This window comes from Gallinula chloropus (genome assembly GCF_964237585.1).
Source record: "Gallinula chloropus genome assembly, chromosome: 17".
NCBI classification, from domain to species: domain Eukaryota; kingdom Metazoa; phylum Chordata; class Aves; order Gruiformes; family Rallidae; genus Gallinula; species Gallinula chloropus.
Genome location: NC_140102.1, coordinates 16,151,211 through 16,166,307, shown reverse-complemented (window position 1 = coordinate 16,166,307; position 15,097 = coordinate 16,151,211). Strand labels below are relative to the sequence as shown.

The window sequence follows — 15,097 nt, the reverse complement described above, 5'->3', positions numbered from 1 at the left end:
GGACACGGCTGTCAAGATTCTGATGGCACGTGCTGCAGGAATCTGTCTGACCACTCTCAGTCCATTCATGCCAGCATTCAGAAATTAACAGATCAAACACAAAAGATACAACAAGAAAAAGGACTCTTTGCAGTTAATATATCTGCTAGCATGGAGTTCTTCCAAAGGGACACAAGTGATGCTATCCATAGACTGCAATTACAAGTTTCCTCCTTCAGTAAGGTAGTTAGACACAATCGGATGGCCTCAGATCTGCTGCTGGCCAAAGAAGGAGGTGTGTGCATGGTAATACATCAAAGCTGTTGTGCATACATAAATCAGAAAAAATAAATTGAAACAGATTTAAATAATATGTGGAAGCAAACAAAGATTCTTTACCAAGTAACTCAAGATGATACACCCTGGGGATTTAAAGTAGTCTGGAATCAGCTCACTTCCTGGCTCCCAAACTTTGCCAGGCTCAAACAACTTTACACATTTGTTATTTTGAGAAGTATTTTACTTTTACTTTCTTGTGTGGGGATTCAATGTTCTTTGTGGTGTTATAAACAGATCAGTATAACATACGGGGATTGGAGAAGAAATAAAATAAGACATGCCCTGAGTCCCAATCAAGCTCCACTATTCAGCTGCCTAAGCAGTGAGATAAAGGCAAGCATTTGAGGGTCCCCATTTGGCTTCAATGGACCCAGAAAAAACAGATAGGAATAGTAAAGTCCATAAATATTAATGGAAAGCAGGAACCTGCCAGACATGCAGGGTGTGAAGAAGGCGCCTTGGTTGAGCCTGTAAACCTTGGAAACACCTAATCCATAGATAAACAGGGGAGGGATTTCGGAGGGGAATATGGTATAAAAATGCTGTAAACTCTGACCACAGGTCTGCCTACTTTGCTCGGTCACCCTCTCTTGCAGGAAGGTATAATAAATTACTGCTTCACTAGTATGTCACTGCGAGTCCTTTCTTGGGACCTTTGGCATTTCTAACAAAGGGGAGTGAGCAAGCGGTGTGGTGGGCATTTGGCCTGTAGCCAGGGCAAAACCTCCACACACACCACCTTAACCCCACCCAAAGCACTGGGATTCATTCCAAGCTGCACACCCTTCTGCAGTTTCAGACACCCCACAGTTTCCCAAGGGATGCCAAACCCCAGAAGAACCAGGGCTGTGAAATACCTCTGTCATGGGCGGCACCTGCTTGTAGCTGGTGTGGTTCCTGCCCATCAGGATGTTCTGCAGGCAGCTGAGGGCTGAGGAAAGAACACATAGAACAGGGATTTACAACCACGGCTGAGCTTCCCACAAGCAAACTTCCAGAGCTAGTTGCTGTAGTTCCCCTTCCAAGCCCCCTGGGATCATCTCAGACACACACAGAGCCACCGCAGAGCATCCCCCGCCTCTCCCAGCCAAGGCACCGCTGATTATCCTGCCACACTGGGATAATTCCCTTCTGAGAGCTCCGTGCAAGGACTCACACAGGGGACCTGGGAACACCTTTGCCACCTTACAGCCCGTCCCATCCAGCGCTGCTGGAAAACCTCTTTGCAGCGGGAGAGCAGCTGAAGCACCTGACGCGGCTTCCCTGGCACCGCTTCGCCCGCCATTCCCAGCCAGGGGTTGCTGAGGGAAACCGGGTCTCCCGCTCACATCGTGCCAGGACAGCCAGCAGCGCCTGCACAGGCACCTTCCTGCCCTGGCCCTGTGCTCTGCACGGCTGCTGGGAACTACTACTGGTGCAGCCGGTGTCTCTCTGCACAAGATGCTCCTTCTGCTCAGGGACACAGAAGCCACAGGCACGGCATGGCCACCGCTGCCCACAGCATGGGGGCTGGAACAAGATGGATCTCTAAGGTCCCTTCCAACCCCACAACCATCCACCATCTCCTACTGGGAGCTCTGAGATACTGGCAACCGTTAACACCTGGGAAGGCATCCCTGTTTCTCCACACGCCCTACGCCGGGACTCCCCTCCACCCACTGTAAGCACAGACAGACAGACAGACAGACAGACAGACAGACACACACACACACACACACACACACACACACACACACACACACACACACACACACACACACACACACACACACACACACACACACACACACACACACACACACACACACACACACACACACACACACACACACACACACACACACACACACACACACACACACCCCTCTGCTCCTGCCCCACACACGCTCCCAGGGCCCGTTTCTTTTCAAACTCCCGCTTTACAGACGGAAAAGCCAATGGGGTTGGGGGGGGGGGCGTGTTTGCCAGGGGCGTTCTCGGGGCGGGGGGACACCCAGCTCCGCTCCGCCCTGGGCTCTAACGCCGAGGAGAGGCGGCCGAGGCGCCGCGCTCCGGGCTGGCTCGGAGGGGAGTGGGGGGAGAGGTCCCACAGGCCGCACCCCGAGAGGCCGCGGGGACTCGGGACGGGACTCGGCTCTCAGTGGCCGTACGGTCTCGGGGCGGCTCCCTGACCTGGGGGGCGGCCCCTTGAACGGCGGCGAGGCCGCAGACAGCTCGGAGGGCGCCGAGGACCCCCAGCAGCCATTGGCACAGGGGCCCTGGCAGCCTGCGGTGGAAACGCGCCCGTCCTGTGCGACGCCCGGCACGGCCCAGCCCGGCCGCCCCTCCCACGACCCTGCGGAGCAGCCCCTCCATGGGCTCCTACCGCTGCCTGTCAGGGGAGGGAGAGCCCAGGGAACCCAAGGGGCGGGGCCAGGGGCGGTCACGCTGCTCCTCCTCCCGCGGGCGGGGCCTCCCTCGCCAGCACCGGGCTGGGTGGGCTGGGCCGTGTCCATCCCCCCTCCCCCGGCTCTGCCTCCTGCTTCCCGGCCGGCCGGCCCCTCCTCCGGCTGGGCGGGACGCTTCTCTCTTCCCCCGCCTTCGGAAAGCCCCGGGCGGGGCTTCGGCGGGGAGCTCGGCGCTGAGCAGCCGCCGCCCGGGCCATGCGTGGGCGCTGCGGGAGCTGCTGAGCTCTCCCCGGCGGTGCCGGAGGAGAGGGGCGGCTCTCTCCTCTCTCTCTCCGCCCCCAAACCGCGGGGTCCGTGGCCCGGGGGACGCAGGTGGGTGGGACCGGCCAGTGGCCAGGCCCCTGGGCAGGTTCCCCCTCCGGTCTCCTCCCCCCCGGCTCAGCGGGTGAGAGGACGGAGGCTCCCGGGGCTTACCGAGCCCTTTGCTCAGCGCTCTCCCGGCGCTCGGGGCCGGTCTCCTCTCCCGCTCCCGCAGTACCGACCGGCTCAGCCATGGCCGAAGGCTCGACTGAGCGAGAGCGGCGGGTGGGCAGGACGCGTGTCCCGGGAAACGGAGCGGGGAGTCCGAAAGCGTTTAACGGCCCCGCCCGGGACTGGCCGGACCGGCTGCCCGGGCAACGGCGACGCGCGACCGGCCGCCGAACCCGCCGGGAATTGCCGAACCCGCCGGGAATTGCCGAACCCACCGGCCGGGAACGGCCGAACCCAGCCAGGGCCCTTCTCGGCGCGGGGGCACCAGGAGCTGCAGAACGGAGGGAGGGGGAAAAGAATTTAAAAAGGAGCTCAGGAGCTCAGCGTGTGGAGCGAACGTTTGTGATCTGGGTACAGAGCAAACTGCACAGGCTGTTCCCACAGCCTGGGGGGGGGAAGCGTATAAGAGTCAATTCAATCACTGAGCACTGCAAGATGCTCGGAGGGAAAGCTGATAAGGAGAACGAAATAAGTGAGAGCAAGGGTGTGACTCGTGAGCCCAGCATCCCAAGGAAGGTGGCACCTGTCACTGATAAGCAGGAAGCATCAGAAGGGCAGTAGTGCCTGGGACTGATAAGGAGGACCCCCCTACTCACTCAGATCACCCTGGGGACAGACAGGGACCACCTGTCAGCAGACAAACGGTCTGTTTACAGGGGGCAGCAAGTCGTACGCTTGGCCGGCGATGCTGGTAAATGGCGCAGAGACGCCCGGCGTGCAGCATCGTCCCTGTGGGAAGGAGGGTACCCTGACAGGGGGTGGGGGTTTGCTGAGCAAAAGCGATCTGGAGGGGAGATGGAGCAAACCCGAGGCTGCCGCCGTGTCCCTCTAGCGAAAGCCCGGAGGCCTTGCGAGGGAAAGCAGGGCCCGGGCGCGGGAGCTCCAAGGCCCTGCAGAAGGGAGGAGGGGACGAGGCAGCGGAACCTCACAGCCATGGGACTGACTGGAGAGTACTGGCAGCTGCAGGAGGGGTAAGAGCCGGGTTGAGAATTGCCTATGATTTGCTTTGTCAATGCCATGTTGTTCCTGTTGCTCCAGGCTGTGTGTGCAAGACACTTGGGTGGCCGGTGCCGCTGCTGTGTGAAGGATTCGAGTGTGGGAGTGAGCAAGACGCAGTCTGACTGCGCAGCGAGTGCCGAGTCCCGACCCGCGGCTCCCCCTCTCCCTGAGGAGACCGGCCGGAGACACATGGAGCCTGTGGCACCTTCCAGCTGTTGGGACATCAGTGTTGGAGTGGTGAGTGTGAGAAAAACTAGTCTGAGGGAGAGAGAGAACTCCTGCCTGTCACACAGGAGACCGGGGTTCCATTCCCCACCAGGGAGTCACTGTCCTGGTGGCACTGATTTATTGGTATTGGCTTTGGATACTGTTACAAGGAACTGAGTTTTGAAAATGGATTTAAATTTGACGACCTGTTTGTGTGAGTGAAACGAGTTAACTCTGGTGTGAGTGCTGAGGGACTGAGTTGCAGCCTGTCTGAGAGACAGAGAGGAAACCTCCCCACCAGAAACTTATGTATGGTGTAAACAGTGTGGAACTGAGAGTACATTAGAGAAACTGTATTGTTCTTGTTAGTATTGCTGGAGAGAGAGATGGGAGTGAAGCTACAAACAGGAACAGAAATCAAGAGATAAATCTACCTAACGATGAAATGGAAACAAAGTGTGGTGGGGTTTGGCCCTGGCTAGAGGCCAAATGCCCACCAAAGCCGCTCGCTCACTCCCCTATTCAGCCAAAAAAGGGAGAAAATATATATTGGGAGGCTTAGGACTCGAGATAAGGACAGAGGGATCACTCTCCAATTAGTGCAATGGGCATAAAAGACTCAGCACAGAATAAAAGAAAGAAAACTAATTTATTACACTACAACTACACACCCAGTGAACCAGAGTCGGGTGATGAGAAGTGTGACCAGGTCTTAAAGCACCTTCCCCCCACCCCTCCCTTCTCAGCAGCCTTAAGTTCCTTCACGATTTTACTCCCTTCTTCCCCCCATCACAGTGCAGGGAGGGGCAGGGGATGGGGAATGGGGTTTTCAGTCCCTTCCTCCCGAGTTGTCTCCTGTCTCAGCTGGGGGGGGGGCATTCCACACACACATCCTTCCCCTGCGGCACCATGGGGTCCCACCCAGGGGAGACAGTCCTCCAGCACCCTCTCCAGTGTGAGTTCTCTCTACCAGGGAGTCATCTCCTCACCACGTGCCTCAGCCTGGCTCCTTCCATAGGTGCTGACCTTCGGGCCCAGACTGCTACGGCCTGGTCCCCCCCAGAGTCACAAGTCCCCAGGCAAACCTGCTACAGTGTGGGTTGGTCTCACCAGGCTGTAGATGGAATCTCTGTACACTCCCTGCCCCCTCATTATCCATGGGCTGCAGGGGAATCTCTCTCTCTGAGATGGTTTCTCCACAGGCTGCAGGGGAATCTCTCTCTCTGGCACCTGGAGCACCTCATTCTTCCCCCACACACCACTTCTTCCCTGGCCTTGGTGTCTACATGGCTTCTTACACCTTCTTACTCCCTTCTCTGGGGGCAAAATGCAGCTGCTAATGGGTTTTTTTCTCTCCTCACTGCGACTCCCAGAGGTGCTGTGCCCATCGCTGATGGGCTCGGCCTTGGTCAGCAGCGACTCCGGCCTTGAGCCGGCTGGTGTTTGCTCTGTGGGGCGCACAAAGAGCTTCTGGCAGCTCCTTGCAGCAGCCACCCCTGCAGCCCCTGCTCCTCCACCAGAACCCAGCCTCTGCATCAACAGGCAACCTCCTGGAGCACAACGTGAAGAAGGTAGGATTCTGTAGGATGAGAAAACACACATCAGCAGCTCGAAAACCCAAACCTCACCCCCTGGCAGCTGAAGCATTGGCACCTGACAGCAAGCCTCTCCCTGTCCCCGTCCTGAAACTCACCCCCATGACTCACGGGCCTGACGCCCACCTTGCCCATCGCCACGTCTGTGGGTGGCACCCACCTCTGTACCCTCAGTCAGTCGAGCCCACTGCATCCCAAGGTCAGAAATTCACCTGGCACAAAAGCAACTGGGAAAAGTACCCAAACAAGAACACAGAGAGAGAGGCACAGCCAGGCACAAGCACCGCACCAGAGGCTGCTTCACCCCCTCGTTAACAGCGGCCCTGGCAGCCGTCCTGCCACGCACACGTTACTGAACTGCAGCTCGATCCCAGCTGTCACCTCTGGTCACTCAGAACTGGCGTCAGATCCCAGCCCCATGGGACAGACGGCCTTTCCCACAGCCAACTGCAAAGGCTGCCTGTTTCTAAGCTGCTGCACAGCTCTGCTTCACCCTCCATCTCTACAGTGCTGCCAAACGCATCAGAGATGTCAGGAAAGAAGCAGAAAGAAAGAACTCCTCTCAGAAGGGCAAGGAGACGCCACGAGAGCGCCGGGAGATGGAGATGTCCCTGCAGAATCAGGCAGCCTTGTTTCCTCCACTGAAAGGCAACCCCAGGTCTGGAGCATCAGGGAACACAAGACACGGGAAGCACCGTCCCTGGCTTGTTCTCCAGAGCTGCCTAAATCAACCTGCAGACTCTCAACAGCAGTGGGACTTTTGTCCCCAGCAAATACGTCTTCTGCACGGTCATGGGCCTGGCCTGAACCTTCTCCACGCCCACAAAGTCTGGTGGGGGAGCAAACATGCCCAGTTCCTGGGGATTCCTCTGCTATACCCACCGCCCGGCATCTGCCAGGGCAAAGTGCAAGCCCAGCTGAGCTCCTCCTCTCCAGCAGAGCCGGTATCAACGTCACCGTTCCCAAAGGAGACACCAGAGTGCAAAACCTGCTTGCTGAGGCCCATGTGTGACACCAGCTGAGTCTGCAGGTGTTTGCTGACAAGGCTGAACATGTGCTTCATTCTCAGTGTGGTAAATAAATCAAACCCCAGCGGACGCCCGAGCTCACTGAGAAACCTCAGAAACCCAATTAAAAAACAAACAACAAACCTGGAAACCATGGACACCACAAAACACACAACAGAACCCTAAAGCCCTCCTGGGCCTAAACAACTCCACAAGCCAGAAAACCCACAAGCCACAGTTAAAGAGAGACACAAACACACAAAAAAAAACCCAGATCCTGTGGACACCCCTGGATCCCCGACATCCCACAAGCCCCACCAACCTCACACATTCAACTAAACCCCACAAGCCCACACCGACCCCATGAACCCCAGGCCCAGCACAAACCCCCACAGAAACTCTAGACCCCCAAACCCCAGCAGAAACCACAAGCCTGAAACAAAGCACACATCTTTCCTTCCCCCCTGCTGAGCACCAAACCCAAAAAGCTACGACAGGCCGCAGGACAGACAGGGAGGGCAGGAAGCCAGCCCTGGCAGAGAGCTGGGCAGGGAGCCACGGCCAGAGGAAGGAGATCACAAGAGCCAGGCGGGAAAAGCCAGGAGCAGGAAGAATATACCTGCTGCTTCAGTGCCAGGGCGCTGCTTCGCCTGACTCTCCTGTTCCGTGGCACGCTGGAGGCCTTTGTGTGGACACCAGGAGGAGCAGATGGAGCCTGGACTGGAAGCTTTAGGCATCTCCATCAGCTGAAGGCACCGTCCTGCTGCTTGTCCTCCTCTCGTGCCGCTGCCGGAGAGCGTCTCTGCCTTCTGACCCCAGCAGCCGCGCAGCTCCTTCTTCCCAGAGCGAGCTCCGGCAGCGCCGCTCCAGCAGCAGCCTCCTGGGAAGGGCAGCAAGGGAAAAGCTTTTCAGCCTGGGGGTCACAAACACTGTTCTTTCAGCCAGCCCAGAGAGCAGGAATGGGAAAGGTGCACACAGACCTGAGCTGCCAGCTGAGCCTTAAAACCCCCTCAGAAACCCGTCGATTCTGGGGCTGACAGAGGCAGAACCCCTCCTGGCTAAAACAGTTGGGAAAACAGGAAAGGAGGGAGATTTCCCAACCTCCAGCACACTCCAGCTGCCATTTGAGAATGCCACAGGCAGCAGGGACTGAAAGATGCTCCTGGCCTGGAAACCCCCCCCATGCAGCCCACAAGCAGCCCTCTGACCCTGGGGCTCAGGGCTTTCTGAAATGAGCCCAATATCCTATACTGTGCCCTATGTCATACTCCAGCTCTACCAGTGTCTGCCTTTCAAAAATGCTAAACCTCTACCAACAGCTCCCAAACAAAAGGTGTGGCCCAGGGGAACGGCCTTCAGCTGCAGGAGGGCAGCTGGAGAGGGGCTGGGAGGTAGAAATCCTTCCCAGGGAGGGGGCAGGCCCTGGCACAGGGTGCCCAGAGTAGCTGGGGCTGCCCTTGGCTCCCTGGCAGGGTTCAAGGTCAGGTTGGATAGGGCTTGGGGCAACCTGGGCTGGTGGGGTGTCCCTGCCCATGTCAAGGGGGCACTTTGAGGCCTTCTGAGTCCGTCCCCACCCAAACCAGTCTGGGGCTCTATGAAACCCTGATTCCACTCTGTTCCCTCCTGCCCCAGCACCAAAAGGGAAAGGAAGGAAAAGGTAACCTCTGCATGATGAGGGCATGTAACTAAGTGCTCTGGGCTATTTCCTCTTTGCTTTTAGCACTGCAGCATCAATCTAACCTAGGTGTTCCTTAGCCTAAATTCCTTCTGCAATGATTTTAATGGGTCACAGTAACTTGGTGATGAAGGACTGCAGCAGTGGGACACAGCCTGCAAGTTCCCCCTGCCCTTCCCCCTAGCAATGGTTGTGTTGTGTGGCCAGATGATACAATGAGGCAACTCATTGTGCTGAAGTGTTCCTCAGAAGGATGGGAGCCACCAGAGAGGCTGAAGTGTTCCTCAGAAGGATGGGAGCCACCAGAGAGGCAGATCCTTGGACGGACAGACAGACAAGAGACATTCAGCCCCCTGTTTCCTCGTAACCCCAGAACCATCCCCTGGAAAGGAACACAATAGTAAATACACCAGCCAGCTCCTTTGGAATCCTGGAATCTCCTGAGCTGGAAGGGACACATCAGGGTCATGGGTGGAGTCCCACTCCTGGCTCCACACAGGCCCAGGCCAGTCAGACCATGGCACTGAGCACATGGTCCAGATGCTTCTTGTCCTCAGCCCAGCTCGGGGCTGTGACCCCTTCCCTGGGGAGCCTGTGCCAGCGCCCGACCCCCCTCTCAGCACAGAACCTCTTCCTGACACCCAGCCTGAACCTCCCCTGGTGCAGCTTCACACTGTTCCCTGGGGTTCTGTCCCTGGTCCCCAGAGAGAGGAGGGAGATCGGCGCTGCCCCTTCACTCCCCTCAGCGGGAAGCCTCAGACCCCCATGAGCTCTCCCCTCAGCCTCCTCTTCTCCAGGCTGAACAAACCCAGGGACTTCAGCCTCTCCTCATAAGCCTTCCCATCCAGACCCTTCCCCATCCTCACTGCCCTCCTCTGGACACTCTCCAACAGTTCTGTGTCCCTCTTGTCCCGTGGTGCCCAAAGCTGCCCCAGGACTGGAGGTGAGACCGCCCCAGCACAGGGCAGAGCGGGACAATCCCCTCCCTGGACCGGCTGTGCTGGGCTGGACGCACCCCAGGGTGCTGTTGGCCCTCCTGGCTGCCTGGGCACGCTGCTGGCTCATGGGGAACTTGCTGTTGACCCCCAAACCCTTCTCACACGGCCGGTCTCCAGTGCCTGACCCCCCAGGCTGGGGGGGCAGCCAGGGCTGCCCCTTCCCAGGGGCAGGATCCGGCACTCGCCCTGTTAAACTTCATGCCACATAATGGCTCTGTGTGGAGCAGCAACGCTCTCAAATTGGATCCAGCACCAATCTAACACTTTATTACCCAGGGGTTTTAAAAGCAAAGTGATCCCCAAGCATGCAGAGAGTCACAGGCAGCACTACAATCACCCCACGAGTCTGCTTTGTTAGAGCAGGCAAATGCCTCACTGAGCACAACTACAAGGACTGCCAGGGGCTACCTGCAGTGCTCATGTTTGTCTCTGGAGAACATAAGCTGACCCATACGTGGCCTTTCACCTTTTTTCTTCCAATGGTCCTTCTTTCCATCCTTCTGCATAGCCTTGTAGGATGTAAATCTGTTCGATACAGGGTCCACCTGCCTCTGAGCAGGAAGGAAAGCAAAGCAAAGCAAAGCATTCCTGAGCGTGAACAACCCCACCGGGCAGAGGCACGGACTGGCACTACCTGCAATTAAAAGGCTGCCAGAGATGCTAATATTACCCAACTATCTCCCTTCCCTGCTTTCCCTGTTAGAAAGAAAAGCAGCTCCATATGAGCTGGAAAAGCCAGAAGAGTCAGGGATGTGCCAACCTGCTGCTCCCACCCAGCTACGCGTCACTTCACGTGCCCAACTGACCTGAACTACCAGAGAAACCTCAGGTTAGAAGCTGGTGAAACACACCAAGAAGCACAGAGCTTTCCAATGCTGTAGGCAGCTCCTATGGGAAGAGTGCATCCAAGGAAATGAGAAGCAGAAAGCCCTTCTTTCCCCTCCATTTCAGGGGTTTTATATGCTTTTTCCTGACAGGCAGGGGACAAGGAACCCTTCAGAGCTCTTTGCAGAGTGTGGCATTTGGTGGCCTTTGCTGAAAAACACTGCTGCAGATTGTGGAGGCTGGGGAGTAGCTCAACATGGGGTTAAATCCTGAAGGAACCAACTCAATGCTTTCCCTGTTCTTCAGGAAAGCCTTTCATACAGGCCAGGACGTGCAGTATGGGTGATGAAAAAGTAAGTCCCTCCAAAGAACCTGCTGCCCAACCACCTCCAGGAAAAGGTGGTGTGTCTCTATTTCAACAGAGAGCTGCAGCCTCTCTCTCCTTACAAAGTTGTTACTACAGCCAAAATTAAGCAGAAGTATCTTTGACTTTAACCAGAGGCATTAACTGCCCTGCTCTGGGGTCTCTAGGAAATCGAGGGGCTGACAGTGCTACAGCACACGAGCTGCCAAAGAACTGAGTTATTTCACCCCAGCCATTTCTAACTCAGAAAAATTCTCTGCCATCCCTTCTTTTACCACTTTTTAAATATTTAATTTCAAGATCAAGAAGAAACCACCCCAGATATTTAGCCAGTTGTAGATGATACCATTCCATGCTCTCACCTGCCTGCAAGGAGCTGCTCATACTCAGTGATGGGGATGTTCTCCTTGAGGCTTCAGAGATCGAAGAACTCTGACCAAGGGATCTGGACCTGAAGGATGTCAGGGCTCTGCCAGGCATGGAGACGTCCCCAGGGAGGCAGAACCAACACACAGCTTTCACTTTTCAGCCAGGTCTTTAGAAGGGAGCAGTGCAAAGGAGGACATCTCTGTGCAGGTTGAAGCCTTCAGGAGGATTTACATCATACAAAAGGCATCTGGGGAGATCAAAGCAATAGAATTACTGCAGGGAGTTTAAAACGTTTTAAAACCCCTTTTTTTGTTGTTGTTTTTAACCCGATAACCACGTGGCACAACTCTGCTGGGATGGAAACTGTTCCTCTCCTGGGAGTCTGTGGTACCCAGTTGATGGGGAGGGAGAAGTAGGGGAAGGGAGAGCCGGGGGTGCTGCAGGGGCTGGGGGGGCACAGGGGTCTCCTCGCGGGGCATCGCCGAGCTGGTCCATGTCCCGCGCCTCTCCTGTGGCGGGGGCAAGGAGCGACCCCCCCGGACACCCCGCCCCTCCCGAGAGTAACGTGGGGCGCGGCGAGAGGGGTGACACCGGCCCGTCACGGGGGCCAGTTCCCTGGCCGCACACGAGGGAGGGACGATGGGGAACAAAGGCACAGGGCAGACGGGCGGCGGTGCCCAGGCCGCGCTCAGAGCGGGGAAGCCCCCAGACCCCCGGCGCATCTTCCAGAAGCGACGCCGACAGCCCGGCCGGGCCAAGGCTGCCCTCCCCGCGCCCCCCGCCGGCCGCCCGGGCACCGTGCGGGGGTCCCGGAGGCGGCAGGGGCCGAACCCGGGGGTGCCGCTCCTCACCTGGGGCCTGGCGCGGCGGCGGGCGGCGAGGGGGCGGCGCGGCGAGCGGCTGCTGGCGGCGGGAGGCGAGCGCGGCCGGGCCCGGCAGCAGCGGCCGCAGGAGGCGGCAGCCGGGCCCGCGCCGCCATCGCCGCGACGCGTCCTTCGGGCAGCCCCGCGGGCCGGGCCGGGCCGGGCGCCGGCCCTCCCCGCTGCCGCCCGGAGGAGAAGGGCCCCCGGCCGCTCTTGGAGGCGGCGGCAGGGCCGGCGCCCGAGGGCCTGAGGCGGAGGAAGGAGCGGGAGCGGCGGCCCCGCCTGAGGAGCGGGCGGCGCTGCGCAGCCAGGGCTGCGGCCACCGCGGCCGCGGGGACCCGCCGAGGAGCCGCCGCCCAGCGAGGCCCGGGAGCCGCCCCGGGGAACGTAGGCTAGGGAGGGGGAGGCCCGGGGGAGCCGGGTGGCACCCCGCGGCCCGAGGTGGCTGCCTCCCCTCCCCTGCCAGGCATGGAGGGGCTGGTGGGGGCCCTGTTGCCCGGCGAGCTGGTGGCCACCCCGTGCAGGAACGTCCCCGATCACCTCAGCGACAGGACGGTGCTGGAGAAGCACGTCAGCCGGGTCATAGAATCACAGAATTGTAGGGGTTGGAAGGGACCTCGAGAGCTCATCAGGTGCAACCCCCCTGCCAAAGCAGCTCATATTGCACAGGGCGGCGTCCAGACGGGGCTCTCCAGAGAAGGAGACTCCACACGCCCTGGGCAGCCTGTCCCAGGGCTCCCTCACCCTCCCTGGGGAAAAGTTCTTCCCCATGTTGGGGCAGAACTCCCTGTGCTCCAACTTGCAGCCATTACCCCTTGTCCTGTCCCCACAGACACTGAAAAGGGGCTGGCTGATTCCCCCTGCATCCCCTGCTTAAGATAATTATAGATTTAATTAGGTCCCCCCTTAGTCTTCTCTTCTCAAGGCTGAACAGTCCCAGCTCACTCAGCCTTTCCTCACAGGGGAGATGCTCCAGGCCCTTAATCATCTTCATAGCCCTTCTCTGGATTCTCTCCAGGAGATCCCTGTCTGTTTGATCCCAGGGAGCCCAGAACTGGACACAACACTCCAGGTGGGGCCTGAGCAGGGCAGAGCAGAGGGGGAGGATCCCCTCCTGTGACCTGCTGGCCACACTCCTCCTGATGCCCCCCAGGATCCCATTGTCCCTCTCAGCCCCCAGGGCACACTGCTGGCTCATGGCCACCCTGTCACCCACCAGCACCCCCAGGTCCTTCTCCACAGAGCTCCTCTCCAGCAGGTCACCCCCCAGCCTGTACTGATACAAACGGTTGTTCCTTCCCAGGTGTAAGGTCGTGAAACTCCAGCGTGTCATGACCAGGGGCAGCAAGAAAATGGCCATTCTCCACTTCTTCAATACTCTGAGTATCGTCAGCGACCCGCGGGTGAGCAGCCGCAGAGCTGAGTGTTCTGGGGCAAGAGCTCCACCCGTCTGGTAGCCCGGGGTGTTTATCCCCTGGGCAGAAGCTGTAGTGACCCCCGTGTCGGGCAGGGATAGCAGGATGCTGAGCCACCCCTGAGGCGTGCCAGCTGCCCGAGCTCTGCCTGGCTGCGGCTGGGATGTTGGCATCCAGCCCCCAAGGCCAAGCGGGTCTTGCTTGGCTTATTGTCTCACATCACCCACCCCTGAACTGTGTCCGTTGCTGCGTTCCTGCTTGGGTTGGGCATTGCAAGGGGAGGTCCTGCGAGCTCTGCGGAGTGCTGCTGCATGGGTGCTGAGGTGTTGCTGGGGAGCCAGTTCAGAGACCGCCTGGTCTGGCCCTGTTTTGTGCTTAGAAACGTGGGTCTCGAGTGCTGTTCAGCTTGCTGCAGCTCTTGGCAAAGCAACAGTTGTCCTGTGGGTTTGAAGCAAGAGGCTAAAGTGCAGTAACCAGAGCTTCATGGGAACTGGCAAACAATTCTCCAGAGGGGAAAAAACCCCACGCTGCGTGTTTCGGGGTGGTGATGCTCATAGGTTTGCACACTCTGCCTTTGTTTTCCTTCAGGTCTCTGCAGCCCTTCCCAGGAAGAAAGTGAAAGAGCTGCACAAAGATATCTGGGGTAAGACGTCCAAATCCACCTCTCCTGCAGCAGTGTGTTTGAGATGAGACTTCCCTGCACAGCTTTTAACTGGAAAACTCTCTGTCAGGAGTTCAGATGCCGGCGTGCAAGAAGACTTTGCAGCTTGTTGATGTGTTTGCCACAAGGAGAAAACAGGGAATTTTGGGTTCTGAAAGCATGACTCACAAGAACAGCCTGTCTTCTCTTCCAGCCCCCACGTCCTGCTGCCTTGTGTCCAGCTGGGCGTGCCAGGGGAGAGGGACACCTAAGGCCCCACAGATTCCCTGTGGGATATCTCCAACGAATGCACAACCTGGGCACTGCAGCAGTGAGTGGCCTCTCACTCTTGTCTCCCCATAGATGAAATGGCCAATGGGAACAGCAGGAATTTGCTGGAAACACTGGGCAGGACACACCTTTGTTAAGCTTTAATTCCCCAGTGTGTTCCTAAACCAGCATTCTGCTCTTGGCGTGAGAGATCTACGCAACCCAGCTGGGTTAAGACCTGGGTTCAGCTGGGGCCGTGGAGGGTTTGACCTACGGCTCAACTAGAACATGCCTGTGCAATTCTATTGTTTTGGGGAATTGACAAGGAATCACTTGGGTCTTTGGTAGAAAATGGGTGTTTAGATTTGCTGAGCACCTTTATTTCCCAAACAACATATTGAGACAAGTCTCACCCTGTTTCTTTTTTCAGTGTCAAAGCTTAATGCTGGAACACTCTTACCAGGTTACTACTCTACTATTACTTGATTATTTTTTTTTAAAAAAGGGAAGTGTTTGAAGGTTGGAAGTTGGGGAAGAAATAGGGATTTCTGGCATACAAGGCTGTTGTGAAGTTCCAACTCTTACACTACTACAACAAAGGTGTAAAGTGAGAGGGGCTGAAGTGTTTGCCTTG

At 57.6% G+C, this 15,097-nt stretch overlaps 1 protein-coding gene across 1 annotated transcript in view; it reads right to left on the bottom strand.

Moving 5' to 3' along the window:
- The window catches only part of LOC311198338 (uncharacterized protein), a gene marked incomplete at its 3' end in the record, with an annotated part of 66,336 nt that extends 55,008 nt beyond the window's left edge, over window positions 1–11,328 (bottom strand). Inside the window, exons 1-3 of the mRNA XM_084272260.1 lie at window positions 11,269–11,328; window positions 7,664–7,924; window positions 1,176–1,249 (exon numbers count right to left, since the gene is read on the bottom strand). Of these exons, the coding sequence (XP_084128386.1) occupies window positions 1,176–1,249; window positions 7,664–7,924; window positions 11,269–11,290 (357 nt within the window). The 5' untranslated portion in view covers window positions 11,291–11,328. The remainder of the gene's footprint in view (window positions 1–1,175; window positions 1,250–7,663; window positions 7,925–11,268) is intronic.
- Between the last annotated feature and the right edge of the window lie 3,769 nt (window positions 11,329–15,097).